The 15,563-nt window shown below is 41.1% G+C and overlaps 1 protein-coding gene across 1 annotated transcript; it reads right to left on the bottom strand.

Moving 5' to 3' along the window:
* Positions 1–3,842: 3,842 nt before the first annotated feature.
* On the bottom strand, positions 3,843–15,348 carry LOC120746573 (CD209 antigen-like protein E). Its single transcript, XM_040052000.1, has 7 exons — positions 13,245–15,348; positions 12,551–12,661; positions 8,057–8,104; positions 7,880–7,933; positions 7,645–7,784; positions 4,512–4,624; positions 3,843–4,232 (listed from the first exon to the last, which is right to left on the bottom strand). Exons 1-7 carry the CDS (start codon positions 13,387–13,389, stop codon positions 4,100–4,102), a joined length of 744 nt encoding a protein of 247 aa, XP_039907934.1. The 5' UTR covers positions 13,390–15,348; the 3' UTR covers positions 3,843–4,099.
* Between the last annotated feature and the right edge of the window lie 215 nt (positions 15,349–15,563).

Genomic DNA, 15,563 nt, shown 5'->3' on the forward strand with positions numbered 1-15,563 from the left:
GAGCATTTATACACCGAGTGTTGTTCTTCCTTCAGCCCAAAGACCAAAGAACTGAGATTTAACAACAGTCCAAAAAAATCACATCCCACTCAAAAAGTCCCTTCTGGATACAAAATACAGCTCCTTTGTGGGTTCTGGCAGTCTACTGCAAAATATCAATGTTAAGTATATTATACTTAACATGTGGTCTACTTGCTTGGCAGTAGATAGCATGTGCAGTAGACAACATCCCTTACCAAGCATCCATTTCTTGTATGCATGGTGGGGTAAGCCTCTTTAATGGTTTGCCTATAATCCATGCACAATTTAGGACTCTCTTCTTTTTTCATCATCACAATTGCCTGCATGGCTTGGTACAGAAGCAGGGGGAAGGAATATTAAGCTCAGGAGTAGGGATGGGTATCGAAACCTGGTTCTTGTTGAGAACCAGTTCCCACTGTTTCAATTCCTTGGAATTGTTTGCCATTTTTGCAAACGATTCGCTTATCGATTCCAGTCGCCCCGAATGATGTCACCACGTTGCGGAGCGTCATTTACCTGGCAGGAAACATGGCGGCTCAAATGCTCAAAACTTTGGTTATACTTTACGAGAACAGATGACAACAGGGCAACTTGCAATACTTGCAAAGTAGATATTTCATTTAAGGGAGGAAACACTACGAATATGCAAAAGCATTTGCTCACAAAACACACGATGACCTTAAATGAATGTCATGTTTTTAATTCCGCTCCGGATTCGTGAATCTCAACCCAGCAGCACCGGTAACGTTTGCACGTCCTCTCCCGTTAATGCGGCAGGTAAATAATCAACAGTGCATATTATGTTAGCGCGATCTGCCTTATTACAAAACCTGCCATTACTGTGCATTTAGGTGACCATGATGAGAGAGACAGAGTCTGGCTCAGATGCTGGCAGTTCTCGCTGCAGTCTACCGGTAGCGTCTCCTTTCAGGCCAGGATAGACGAATGTCACCGAGCAGTGACTCAGTTTGTGGTCAAAGGCTTGCACCCTATTTGCCACAGCAGATGCCCCCGATTTTCATTAAGTGAATGTGTTTAATTGTAGGCAGGGACATTACTGGATATTCTTGTGTAATTGCTACAGAATAATTTATGTTATACTTTGTTATTGCTACAGAAGAATATGTATTTTATTATTTTACATTTACAATTTTTTTCCCCAGGCACCCTGTGACCCCCCATTGAAGAGCCGCAGGCTGTGGATCTCTTAAGATCTCACTGCTGGGTTTGTAAGGCCATGTTACTCCTAAATTTCTACCTTGTTCAAAGAGAAGATATAAAACAAAGTTTTAAGCTATTCGACCTTAGTGTTCTCCTTTAAAAAAAAAAAAAAAAAAGAATCGATAAAGAATCGATAAAGAATCGAATCGTTAAACAGAATTGAAAATGGAATTGGAATCGTGAAAATCTTATCAATACCCATCCCTACTCAGGAGCTACTGGAATGCTGGTGGATGAGGCTTTATTCCTGTCAAGACTTTGGCTTGGGCACTATCTGAAGTGCCCAAGCCAAAACACCTCACCTTAAGGAGACTAGTGACGCCCCTGGGCTGAAAACTCAGATAGGGATGCTTGAGAGTTTCTGAGGCTGCACAACTCTGTGGGCCACCAGAACTTTGTCCTTCTTCACAAAGATCTTAGTGGAGCTCAGCAGCGCAGAACCAGAGTTTTGTGTAGCTTTTCACCCAAGCGGTCAGCTCTTTGTGCACCTCTGTGACACGGACTTCACCAATCATTTTGCTAGCAATTGCCATCATCTTCCAGTAACCACTCAAAACCAGTGAGGGAATATTCATTGTCAAATGTTCATACAGCAGTACTGACATTCTCACTGACTTGATCCTACATTGTCGCAATGATTGCCATATGTCCAAAATAGCAGAAAAGTGAGCATCATGTAAATGGCCTGTATTTGTATAGTGCTTTACTTAGTCCCTAAGGACCCCAAAGTGCTTTACACTACAATCAGTCAACCATCCATTCACACACATACTGGTGATGGCAGCTACATTGTAGCCACAGCTGCCCCGGAGCGCACTGACAGAGGCGAGGCTGCTGGATACTGGCGCCACCGGGCTCTCTGACCACCACCAGTAGGCAAACATGGGGTTAGTATCTTGCCCAAGGATATTTGATATGCAGCCAGGAGGCAGCCTGGGATCAAACCACCGACCTTCCGGTGAGTAGGTGACCCGCTCTACTACCTGAGCTACCCCATGTGGTTAACATGTCCACAAATCCTCACTACTACATTATACAGGGACAACAACTGTGCTGTAGACTTTACCCTAACCCAAGGTTGTATAGTTTTGTTCTCCCATATCCACATCCACATTGAATAAAGATATGATACAGAGCGCAGACCTGCTTCTCACTGTCTGTGGTGCTGAAAATTTTAAACATTTTAAACAATAACTATAGCTCCAGCTTCTTAAATGTCAAAATGCTCCTTTTCCTTTCACATGTATCTTTTAACATTTCACACAAACATTAAATCAAACTGTCACCACAGGGGGGCAGCATAGAGCCAGAGAGTGTTAGTGTAGCTGTTCACCCCTATAGTAAGAAACAAGAAGACTGATGAAGGGAAAGCTTCTTCCACTGGTGTAACACACAGGTTTGTATGAAGTGATTGTTGCTGTTTGTTGTAAAAGAACAACACACTTGTGGTCTGACCTAATGCTGTAGTGCAGTTTTGTTAGTGCACATTATACATGTAATATTGTGTTTGGTGTAAAAAACAAGACTCAGAGACAGCAGAAAGGCCATTTAAACCAGTTAAAGTCCAGGAGACGGCGGGAAATTGACAGATTAGTGAAAGAGAGAAGACAACTGAGGAAACAGTGGAGCAGGGCCAATGAGACAGAAAGGGAGGGACTTACTGCCCTGCAGGAGGAAATAAAGCAACAACTTAGTAAGCTGCGAAGAGCAGAACACCTCAGACGACAACATAAGAAGAAAGAACGGACAAGGACCCTTTTCTGAAGCAGCCCATACTACTTTGTTAAGGGAATTTTTTTTCAAAGAGAAGAGCTGGTGCCTCTTGCCCATAAAAGACCTGGAAGATCATCTGAGGAAAACTTACTCGGAGGAGTAACTTGGAAGAAGAACGCTGCAGCCACAGACGAGCCCCTCTTCATCACTGTGGTCAGCCACACCTCACCTGTCTCCCTCTTGGCACTGTGGACTGAAGAAGATGAGCCTGCCTCTGTATCCTCCTCTACCTATTCAAGGCTTCTAATATTAGATCAGAATATATATAATTCTTAAACATTTTCTTCTTGCTTTAGAAATGAGACATTTGTGGATTGCTAGTATACAATAATCTAGAAAACAAAAGGAAAAACATTAAAATTCAGAGTACAAAAATAGATCCATATTTAGAAATGATCCGTCAGAATGAAGTCAGGAAATAAAGCACACAGCAGATCAAAAACATGAATAACAGGAGTCCTTTAATACATTTAGCTCTGACAATGTCAGGTTAAAGTTGGACAACTAAAATACATTGAGAGAAAGAACCTGGTTACATTCATCTACATAAACTCTGTTTCCTGGAGTCAACAATTTAACATCCCATTTAGCCCCAACTTCTCTATCCTTACTTTACAAGTGCAGCATAAAAGAGAATTGATAACTTATTCGCACATTTGAAATTTGTTAAATCTGCTTTTCTTCTTCATTTCAATCTCCTGTCAAAATCCCCCATTTGTAGCTAAAAATAAGAAGCAGCTACTTTCAGCTGTTTCAGAGAAACTGAAGAAGACATTTACTGAAGTTTTAGGACCAACAGACTGATGAATAAACCAAGTAAACCAAAGTAAAGACAAGCTGCACTTTGACTTTTATTAGAACAATTTGCTGGAACTACAGAGTAATGAAGTACTTCAAGTTTTTGTGTGGATGACTTCCAACCTTACTGTACAGCACAGAGCACAGAGGGACAATATATGTAATCAATATATGATGCAGAATGAACAAGTAAAGACTGTAAGCTGAGTCTGAGGCTCATGCAGGACATTTCATAGTGAGGTGTCTTTGGTTGGATTATTCAAACATTTACATCAAAGCACCAAACTCATTTCTCACAGATGAAGGTCTTCGAGCTGTAACCAACATAATGTTCAACTGCCTGTTTCAAGTTCCCTTTATCATCACAGCAGACTCCATAGGAATCATAACTCGTACTCTGCTGTGCTGGTGCCCACAACCTGTCAGAGAAATAAAATATGATATTAAGCTGGAGTAAACTTTTTTCAATCCTGATTCCTTCAAACTGACTTGTTGTAACTGAACGTCATCACAGACTGCAGATGAAGAGAGTTCAAGCACAGCTGTTCATTCAAAGGAGGATTTCTGCTTTTCTTTACATTCAGTTTGTGGGGCTGTTGGAAAATAGCTCAACTCATGTATTGCTGATCTATCTTCCAAAACATCAATGTTTCACTTCTAAATAATAACTCTGGAATAGAAACAAACTAATGTCTCACGTTTCTGTCAGCGCTGATCCGTCCACCCATTCCCATTTATATCCTCCTGATGTCTGTTTGCCTGTCAGACCAGTCCAGGACTCTCCTCTCATGTTCAGTTCATTAATAAATATCTATTTGGGAAGAGACACAAATATTTGCTCCAGTCATAATTCAGCACTTCTGTTGTAGTGACATCATCTTGTGAATATGTCAGAAGGAAGAATAAATGTGATGAAATTTTTCAGTTCTTCCATTGTGCAGAAATCAAAAATACCCAAAGAATTTCCCCACTCACACGCTTTTGCTCGCCCAATCTGGAACTTTTGATCATTAAATGTCGCCCTTTCTATCTCCCTCCGGAATTCCCTGTGGTCATTGCCTGCGCGTTTTATATTCCTCATCACGCAGACACGGACTCTCACACAACAACAAGCACTTCACCAGGATGCTGTGTACATCAACTCACATCAACTGCCCTACCAGGGACAGTAGGACATTAGATCGCTGCTACACTCCGTTCAAGGACTGCTACAAAGCTCAGCCTCTGCCGGCATTTGGAAAATCAGACCATGCCCCCATCTTCCTTATGCCTTTTTACAAACAAAGGCTAAAGCAGCAAGCACCAATCAGGAGGGAGTTCGCACACTGGACAGACCACTCAGTGGCCGTGCTGCAGGACGCTCTGGATGACGCAGACTGGGACATGTTTCATCAACATGTTTACAGAAGCGGATTTTGGGATTTATCAGGAAACTAGTGGATTTATCATTCGAACATTTCCCAACCAGAAGCCGTGGGTGGATAAAAACATCTGCGATCACGCACCGCTGTCTACAAAGACAGGCTCATCGCTGGTAATATGGACCAATACAAGCTGTGTCTTAAAACGTGAGCAGCGCGATCAGAAAGGCAGAGCAGAGCTACAGGAAACTAGAGTCACAGCTACACCAGAGACTGCAGACAATAATGGACTATAAACAACCAGCTTCTTCAATGATGACTTGTTGATGTCTCTTAATATGTTTCTTATTAATTATATTGCTTTTTTAAGATATTCTATATGTAATTTAAACTGTTTTCTCTTTGTTTTCTATTTGTAGCACTTTGGCCAACATTGTTGGATGTAAAGCGCTGCTATAAATAAAGATGCTATGCTATGATGAATGCCGATGTTTCACTGGCTGTTGAGCTGAACACATTTTATGCACGCTTCGACGCTGCAGCAATTAAAACAACAAATTGCGTGCGCACAGAGTGCGCCAGTGAAGATAACGCTTTCATCATCACAGAGCATGCCGTGAGGGAAGCTATCAGGAGAGTGAACACCAGGAAGGCTGCAGGTTCAGATGCAGTCCCTGGTCGGGTCCTGAGAGCCTGAGTTGACCTGCTAGCACTGGTGTTCATGTTCATTTTCAACCTCTCCCTGGCCCAAGCACTGGTTCCCACGAGCTTCAAAGAGTCCATCATTGTCACTGTCCCAAAGAAACAACAGTCCACTTGCCACAATGGTTACCGCCCAGTAGCACTGACTTCACTTCACTTGTGATGAAGTGTTTTGAAAGACTGATGAGAGATCACATCACTTCTTCACTTCCTGCCACCATCGACCCACTTCAGTTTGCATACCGGACTAATTGTTCCACAGATGATGCCATATCTCACCTGCTCCACACATCCCTGAGTCACCTGGACACTGGCAGAGGGAATTGTGTTAGGATGCTGTTCATGGACTACAGTTCAGCATTCAACACAATAATTCCCTCTAAGCTTTTCATCAAGTTGAAGGATCTAGGACTCAGCTCATCACTGTGTCAGTGGATTCTCAACTTCACCACAGACAGACTCCAATCTCTGAGGGTGGGTAAACAAGCCTCCCCCTCCATTTCAAGTGTGCTGACGACAGTGTTGTTGTGGGCCTGATCTCCGACAACATCGAGACGGCCTACCTGGAGGAGATTAGGAACCTGGAGACCTGGTGCCAGGAGAACAACTCCCTCCTAAACATCAGCAAGACTAAGGAGCTGATTATGGACTTCACTACAAAGCAGATGATGAGATCATCAGTGGCACACCAGTGGAGAGAGTGGATAGCTTCCGGTACCTGGGTGTCCACATCACTCGGGACCCGTCATCGTCCTGTCACATTAACACTCTAGTGTTAATGCCAGCATCTCTTTTTCCCCAGAAGACTTAGAGACTTCCATCTGCCACTGAGGTGCTCAAGAACTTCTACTCCTGCACCATCGAGAGCGTCCTGACGGCAAACATCTGCACCTGGTTTGGGAACAGCACCAAGCAGGACAGACGAGATCTGCAAAGAGTGGTGCGCTCAGCCGAACGCATCATTCAATCAGAGCTTCCTGACCTGCTGTCCATCCACACCAAGCGGGGAAAGACCAAAGCCAGGAAGATTATGATGGACCTCTCCCATCCCAACAATGGACTCTTTGAGTTGAGGTCTAAGAAGCGCTTCTGCTCCCTTAAGGCCAAAAAAGAGAGAATGAAGAAGAGCTTCTTCTCCCAGGCTATTCGGGCCCTGAACCAGGTGTAGGACTGGACTCTCTCACACACAATACATCACCACAGCACTCTGTTTATTTGCACACTTCTTATAATTTATTTTTTTTTTTTATTCATAATTTCTTTCGTAAATCATTATTTGCACATTCTTTTACTGTAAATTCCTAACTTAAAATCTTTAAATTTTGTAGTAATCTGTAAATGTGACTGTCAATTCTTGTTGTCATTTAATGGTCGGGCATTGCACAGCAATAAGCATTTCACCACATGCCGTACTGTGTATGGTTGTGTGTGTGACAAATTAAATTTGAATTTGTAGCTCAGTTACTGTTGCAGTGGGATCACTGTTAATATTATATTTTCTTTGGTTTTATTAAATAAGAAACTTAGCCAGGATTATGAGGATTGCTTTTATTTTGGAACATTTCTGTGTAATTTAAATTTTTGCTTCAAAAATGTGTAAAAACTTTGCATTTGAATGTGAATGTCTCTAACATAAAAGGAGAACCAAAGAAATCCATCAGAGTGGAGACAGGAAGCAGGTCACAGACTGACAGCAGGTCAAAAACACAAGTAACAGATGACTGTCAGCTCCATCAAAGATCACACAGACATGAACAAACACACCCACCTGTTCCTCTTTGCTGTTTATCATCACCAGATCAGCTCCTTTATCCTGACAGTCTCTCCTGCTCTCTTGCCAGTGCTTTGCCTCAGTGGATTTAAAGTAACAGCTGCTTCCAAATCTCGTCCATCGATCGGGACACTTCTCTTAAAGTCAAACACATGTTTTAAAGGCGGTATTTATTTACTGCTCATAGTTTTTGTTGTGTAATAAAGATTTTTAGTTTTTAACAGCTTGTTACCTTTGATCTTCTCCTTTAGCAACTTGATTTCTTGCTGTAGTTGAATTATTTTTGCTGCATGTTGAGAACAAACATAATTATAATAAAATAATAATAAAACAGGAATAAAAAAGGAAAAATGACTGCAAAGTTAGTTCATGAATATTTATTTATATTTGTTTTTGAAATATTTCTTACTTGAACAATTAGCCTGGAGATGCTCTTTTTCCAAAGTGACTAAAATATCTGGTTAGAAACAAAACAGGAAACTGATTTAAAGTTTAAAGCATTTTATCAATGAAGTTTTTATTATTCCCATCACATGAATGGAACTAACACATGCTGAGCTGCATGCTGCTCAATGCACCAAGTGAACTAACTAGTCGCACAATGACAGACGGCCACTGTCTAACATAGTGTGGCTGCACCTGCATCAGTCTGCAGCAGATGCTGCTGCCTGTCTGCTTTGTTGAGATAATCACAGAATCACCGTGTTGAGTGAAGAGTTTGAAGGAACAAAAAGAACATTCACTCCACCTCCACAATCATGCACACATACAGACTATTATGACCATTAAGAGGCTTAAAAAGAAATAAAGGAATGTTAAAATGGATTTAAAACTGAACGGTAAACCAGTGAAGGTACACTAAAACCATGGTTATGTGCTCTTGTTCTTGTTAAAATCATGCAGCATTGTCTCTAGGTGGCATCTAGACAGGACGGCTTAATCTTTACAGCCGTCTGAACTGAAAGATGGAGGACTTAACCACAGCATTGACATGCCAGTCAGGTTTTAGGCTGCTTTCCATTTTCACAACTAAATTGGTGATTCTGGATTTTTCCTGTGGGGCCAAAGAGGAAAGGTCAAAGGCAGGGATACAGCTGGAGGCACTGGATTTAAAAAGCATGACCTCGGTCTTTTTTTCATTAAAATTAAGAAAATTCAGTGCCATCCACCCCCTGATGTCATTGAGATAATCAAGGAGAGGCTGAAGAGAACCACTGTGTTTGAAAGGGAAATAGACTTGACAGGCATTAGCATATAAATTAAAACACAATGCTTTCTAAAACTAGCACCAAGTGGCAGCAAATACAGAGAGAACAGTAGAGGACAATGAATGGAACCCCGAGGAAGCCCCAGGGCAGGGCAGCGGAACCAGAGGTAAGATCGTCCATCATGACACAGAAACTCCTGTCATAGAGGTCAGACCTAAACCATTGCAGAACTGAACCCACTGCTCCAGTCTGGAGATGAGAATGTTATGGTCATCAGCTGTAAATTTAAAAGACAAGGAAAACTCTGTTCCCAGAAAACATTGCTAAAAATATGTTATTAAAAACCCTTAAAAGAGCAGATTCAGTGCTGTGGTTTGTTTTAAATCCAAAGTGGAACTCTCCCAAAATTTTACATTCATCCAGGAAGGCCTTCAGCTGGGTGTAAACGATCTTTCCCAAGATTTTGGGGAAAAAAAGCCAAAGTTAGACAAAGCAGAAGGGTCAATGTCAGGTTTCTTCAACACGGGTTTCACCACAGCATGTTTAAAATGGCTGGAGGTCAAATTACCATTAATGACATTAAGGATAAAAAGACCAACAGTAGTAACAACCTTAAGAAGATGTGGAGGAACGACATCACAGTTGGTTTCATACTGGTAACCAGTTTCTCAAGAGAGGAAAGGGAAATAAGCTCTAAGTGATCAAAGACAGCCAGGCAGGGGAGCAAGATGGACCGATGATGGGAGGTGTAACTGCTCCTGAAGGTTTTTCATGTTCGGAGTAGAATAAAGGGCCATGCTCCAACTGATGTTCAGCCAGTATTTTAATCTTCTTTTCACCAGCAAACACCGTGAAAAACTATGGTGAAATGATCAATGAAAAACACGGATATTACATCAGCAGAACAAAAATTACAACTCAAATAAAACATACACACAAAGTAAATGCACCAACATACCGTGTGCGCCTTTCTACTGAACATTCATGAACAATTGTAGTCCATATCTTCTATATTTCCACCCTTTGCACAGGCTAGCATTCTCTTTCTGGCTTGAGCCTTCAGTCTCTGGTGACACGTGCGCTTAATTGAGCCTCACCCCAAAGCATGCGCACCACAAAGCGCCACACTCAGGCCCACCAGTAGGTGGTGACAACACAACATGAATCCAGATTAAACACCAAATTTTGAACATTGCAATCACATAATAATTACATTTCAATGCGACGGCTACAGGAGGCAAGAGAAATACAAGCTTCGGTGTTAACAAAATTATCAGAGTTCTCTGTAAGCTTTCAGAGGGACATGGGCATTAAAAGCAGTGTTAATGTATTATAAAGGACAAGGGGGTTGTGAGCGTTAGCAGTAATGATGTCGGAAAAATGTTTTGCTCTTGCAGTTTCCACAGCTCTTTGAAAACAACACCAGCTCTCAGTCTCTCAGAAGAGACTTGCAGTTTGTCCATCTTCAACTTTCATTTCTCCTGCACTCCCATCTGATGGCACAGGTATGATCACTTAACCAAGGGTCTGATCTGGGCTTTGATCGCCTGGTTTTAATTGGAGCCACAGAATTTACAACAGTATTATGGCGTATGGCACAAGGAATTAAATTACAGGGAAAGCTCCTCAGTGCTGGAAGACACAGAGGGCTGCAAGTCCAAATTATTAAAAACAGTGGAGACATGAGCAGCCGTTGAAGAGTAAAAACATGTCAGCACCGAGCAAGAGCAAAGAGTTTGAATAAATTAGAAATGGGTAAACCTTAAGATAAAGCAAGATCCAGTGTGTGGGTACATTCATGGGTCGGGCCGTTCACCAACTGAGTGAGGCCAAAGGAGTCCAATATGTCTAAGAAGTCTTTTACCAGAGGCTTTCCAGAGTAGCACATGTGAATTTTAACTCCCCCTAAAAATTAAAACTTGCTCATATTTTGACATAATTTCATCCAAGAAGTCTGAAAATTCCCACAAAAAATCTTTGTTGTATACTTTGGTGACCAGTAGATCGCTGTGCACAGCAGCGGACGGAAGAGGCTCAACTCGTAAAAGGCTCGGTTCAAAGCTGGAGAAAACAGTCGGCAAAACTCCTCCATGACCCAAGGACCTCAGGGTATTAAAGTATGAGTGACAGTGGGGTAATAATTCTGAAAAAACACTGGACTCACCCGGAGAGGTCTGTGTTTAAGTAACGCTGAGAAGGTCCAAACTCTGGGACATGAAACATTCCTTAAGGATAAAAGTTTTGTTCACGATGGACCTTAAATTCACCAGACCTATTCTAATGGGCACCACGTCTGTAGAAGCAGCAGTGGGAGAAGTAGGTGAAATCTGTGCAAGATGCCGCAGATACCCAAGGTTGACACCAGGTGAAGGGGACCGGGTCCAACAGGGTCCAGGGAACACCAAGATGTAAAAAGTCTAGGACCCTCACCAGCCGCTCGCCACGACATCAGTGGCGCCTTCTCCAGCGAGATGGTTGTGGTTCTTGGCAAAGGTAAGCTGGTACTCCAGCCAAGAGCAGGGGTAAGAAATCAAGTCTTTCTTGATGGCAGAGCAGAAATTTTGCGGTAGACAGATGAAGGGAGGAGAGAGCTTGGCAATCATAGATTACTAATAAGCTGACATGATGAAAGATGCACAGGACTAACAACAGAGAGAGCAGTAGATAACTCGTCACACACACTGGGCCATCTCTTAACCACTCAATCAATCAGTGCATTCAATGCTAAGTAAGAGACTCATGAAATACTAGAAGCTCAGTCAGCAAAACAAACTTGTTGGTCAGGCTGTACCACACAGCAGCTCATAATACTGATCAGAGAATTCCATTTAAAATGCATTTAAATAGAATCCACTAAAAGCCATTTATGAAGAGGGAAACTAATCTCAGAGACCAAAACTCATTTTGTCCTGAATGGGAACATGCTTTTAATGCTGGAAAGGTGCTCATCATAACATGGTAGTCTGTGGGGACTGACTCGCTTTCAGAATCAGCCTTTAGTGGTCATTAAAGGAACTGCAGTTTTTGGATCTGTGCTGGCTTTCTGTTTCTTATCTGTTTCAGACAGGAAATGGCTTTGAGGAAGTGACAGCATGCAAAGAAACACAGGCCTATAAATGAATGTGATTAATATGAGTGATAACCTCCAGTGTGCTGAACGCTAGACGGAGAATTCCCTTTTCTTTATATTTGTAAAGCCCATTAGACTATCAAACAATTTGCGAGGCAAGAATAAATTATTTTTCATTGTTCAACAAAAGAGGAGCTCTTAAAGAGAGAGAGGAAAAACACATTCACACCTCACTCTCACGGTGCATACAAACCAGGAAATGCTTTTTAAAGGGCAACACTGTTTTGCCTTATAGAGAAACTGTGTCATAGCTTTCATCACATATGCCTTAAATAAAGTTACATTTGGGATCAGCATTGATTACTTTACTAATGAAGGCTGAAAACTTTCCTTTTCATTCTTCTTCTTGCAGACCTTTCTATTTAAAAACAATAAAAAGAAAAGAAAACAATAATAAATAAACAATAAAACAAATATCACCCATTTCCCATGTAGATGGGAAACTGTGACTGTTTCTAACTAAAATATGAACTAAGAATAGGAGCCAAACAAAAGCAAGTCTACATCAACATCTAATCTGTAAAATAATACATCCACCATGCTATATTTTAATAAAATTACTCACATCGTGTGGTGATTCCAGACAGAATCAAAAGATACAGCAGCCCAAGATTCACTTCAAAAGCTCTGAACCATCTTCTTTTCACAGCTAAAAGCTTCACCTGGATGTTTAATTCTACAGAGACAAAATTGAGATTTAATAATTGTATTATTTTAATTAATAAATACGTCGTAATCAGACTGCACTCATCTTGAGAATGAGCTGAACAAGTTCATCATGTTAGCCTCATATTTACAGGAGATTGTTTAACATATAGAAAACAGAGAAACAGTGTTTGAGAATGAGAAATATTTCTAGGTGATTCTTAGAGCATGGGGGCCAGAAAAAGGCCAGTATATCTGTCAGTATGGTCGAAAATAAGCTTAAAAATACAATTAGCTCTGAAGACATGAAGACCACTCTCGAGTTGTTTCCTGTGGTTTCACTTGCACCACACAGTGTCTAAGAAGACTTCCTTGTTTTTAATATTTCTACCTTTGCCACTGATCTGTCAGATAAGAGTCTTGTGGAACTTCCCTCCTTTTCTGTAATTTTTTGACGACTGAACAGTTTTTAAACATATTAAACTAACTTAAATTCCCTCATATTCAGTTTTATTTATATAGCGCAGAATCGCAACAACAGTTGGCTCAAGGCACTTTGTTTTGTGAGGTCAAGACCCGGCAATAGTACAATAGTTTATTTATTTCCTGCTTACCAGCTGCCTGCAGCCCAACATCAGGATGTTGTTCTCCATCATCTAGCATCTCAGCCTCACTGTGCTCTTGCTCTCGTCCATCACTGTCGATCCTTCTGCTGTATTTCACTCTAAAATCGGCTGCAGTCTGACTGTCTGCAGACATCTTGGTGGGTGAAAGTATTTGAGCAGCTTTCACTGTCTGTTTCTGTCAGTCAGGCAGGTTTTAATCATCAACATCAAACAGGAAGTAGCAGCAGACCAAACCACAAACACAGAGAGGCTAACTTCATTGGTACTTTACAATGTGGTTAGCAGACCTTCAAGTGAGAGCACATGTCATATTAAAAAAAAAAAACATTTTCTGTCATTTTTACTGGCTGTTGCAACACGGAACTTTGAAACTAACAGAAATACATACATGTACAAACAAGAATACCTTTGTCTTGAATTAGTACATACTGTGAATAGACAGAAGCACACCAATTTCTGAGTTTTTCCAACACGGGAACACCTCACATGTCTAACAGAGCTTCAGTGAGACAAAGGAGATTCTTTCAGCTAGTGGCCAACTGAAAAATGCCCTCAACTCATTTTAAATCTGTGTTTCATGCCATTGGTGTTTACTTCCTCATGCAGTTTGAAAAATGTCACCTTCTTCACAAAAACCAGAGGTCATATGGCACTTTTCCTACTCGAGCTTTTACATCAAATCAAACAGTGTGACAGCAGATGATCATATAGATAAAGGTAGGCCTGTTTGGTTTCACTTAATGCGCCTTATAGTCTGAAAAATACAGTAATAGCAAGTTTATTAAGTTGAGGACTTAAGTTGGGGATCTCTGTAATACTTGATCATCAATTTATAGACAGACTTCCTTGTTTTTATGAACTTCTACCTGCACTAAACGTAGAAGACCTCCTGCAGCATAAACCATGACAACCATGCTTCCCGCCACTCTTTTTTTTTTTGTTAGGTTTTAACATATTAAAATGATCACTAATACTTTGAATGAGCCTGTTTTTGTTATTGTTTAATGTTTGATGCTTCCTGCTGTCAGTTTCTTGTAACCACACACAAGGATGCTTTTTGTCATTGAGGACCACTCTGCTGTATTTCTCTGTAAAACCTAAAAACTTTTTCCAGTCATCTCGAGGGGCAAGAAAAAAGGGTTTCGCTCAGTGTTTTTCTGGGTCAAGTGGTGTTTAATAAATGTTGCCTCAGAAACAATGTTTAACCAAACAGGAAGCAGCAGCAGAGCAAACCACAAAGACAAAGAGGGGCTAGCTTCAAATGTGCTTTACATTGTGATTAGGAGACCTTTTACTGAGAGTACATTTAAGACAAAAGTGAAACTAAAAGGAGGTTTATAAATTTAGATTTTTTTTATTGTTGTTAATAACACAGAAATCTTGTTTGGAGCCATGTTGACTGGAGGCTCTGGTGGACGAATCTCCACTCGCCGACATTGAGCTGAAAGGCACTGAATGTCACTTTGCTCATGAATGAGGAGTGATTTGAACTGGAGCTCAGCAAACAGCCGGAAAGAGTGAGGCTGTGCATATATGTGGCAGAAATTAGCTTCCTTCATGGATTGATGGCCATGATGTTTCAAAGAGCCGGAGGGTAAGTAAATGGCAGACAGAAATGAGGCAGTTTGAATCTTCTTGTGTCTCACACATGCACAGGACTGGAACGTACGTGTTTTGGGCCGTTTCAATATGGACGTACAACTCTGTGAAAACACTGAAAACGCTGGTGTGGACTCGGAGCATTTTCAGAGAAAAACGCCATTTTTAAATCTATCCGGGCTAGTGTGGATGTAACCGAAATCCTGAGCTGGCTTGGTATCACCTCTGTGTCACCTGAAAGAAGTGACCCCTCTGCGATCTGAACCTAGATAAGCTGCTGATTAACCTTTTCTGTGTACATTCCTTTACATTAGTGCATTTTATATTTGATCAAGAGTTTAGATTTAGATTATTGACAAAAAATCACTACACCCACATCAGAAAGTAACAGATACATGCCCAGTATATTCATTGTATCATCTAAGACAGTGGTGCTCAAACTGTTGTACATGTACCACTGGCCATACATGGGCTCCCTCTAGTGGTATGTGGGAAGTCTCCAAATGTTTAAGATTAAATAATATACCGTGTTCTGATTAATGTACAGCTCTGCTATCACTTCTGAAGTGAATGACAGAAAACTAAACAGGGTTACGGAAGTCGGGCTAGCTGGTATATAATGATGTGCTACGTTGGTTACAGTCCCTAGCAACACAGCTGTTAGCATAATAGAAAACAGTGAAGCTGGAGGATGAACGCCAACTTTTT

Source organism: Simochromis diagramma, unplaced genomic scaffold, assembly GCF_900408965.1.
Source record: "Simochromis diagramma unplaced genomic scaffold, fSimDia1.1 OVJJ01000171.1, whole genome shotgun sequence".
In the NCBI taxonomy this organism is placed as follows: Eukaryota; Metazoa; Chordata; class Actinopteri; order Cichliformes; family Cichlidae; genus Simochromis; species Simochromis diagramma.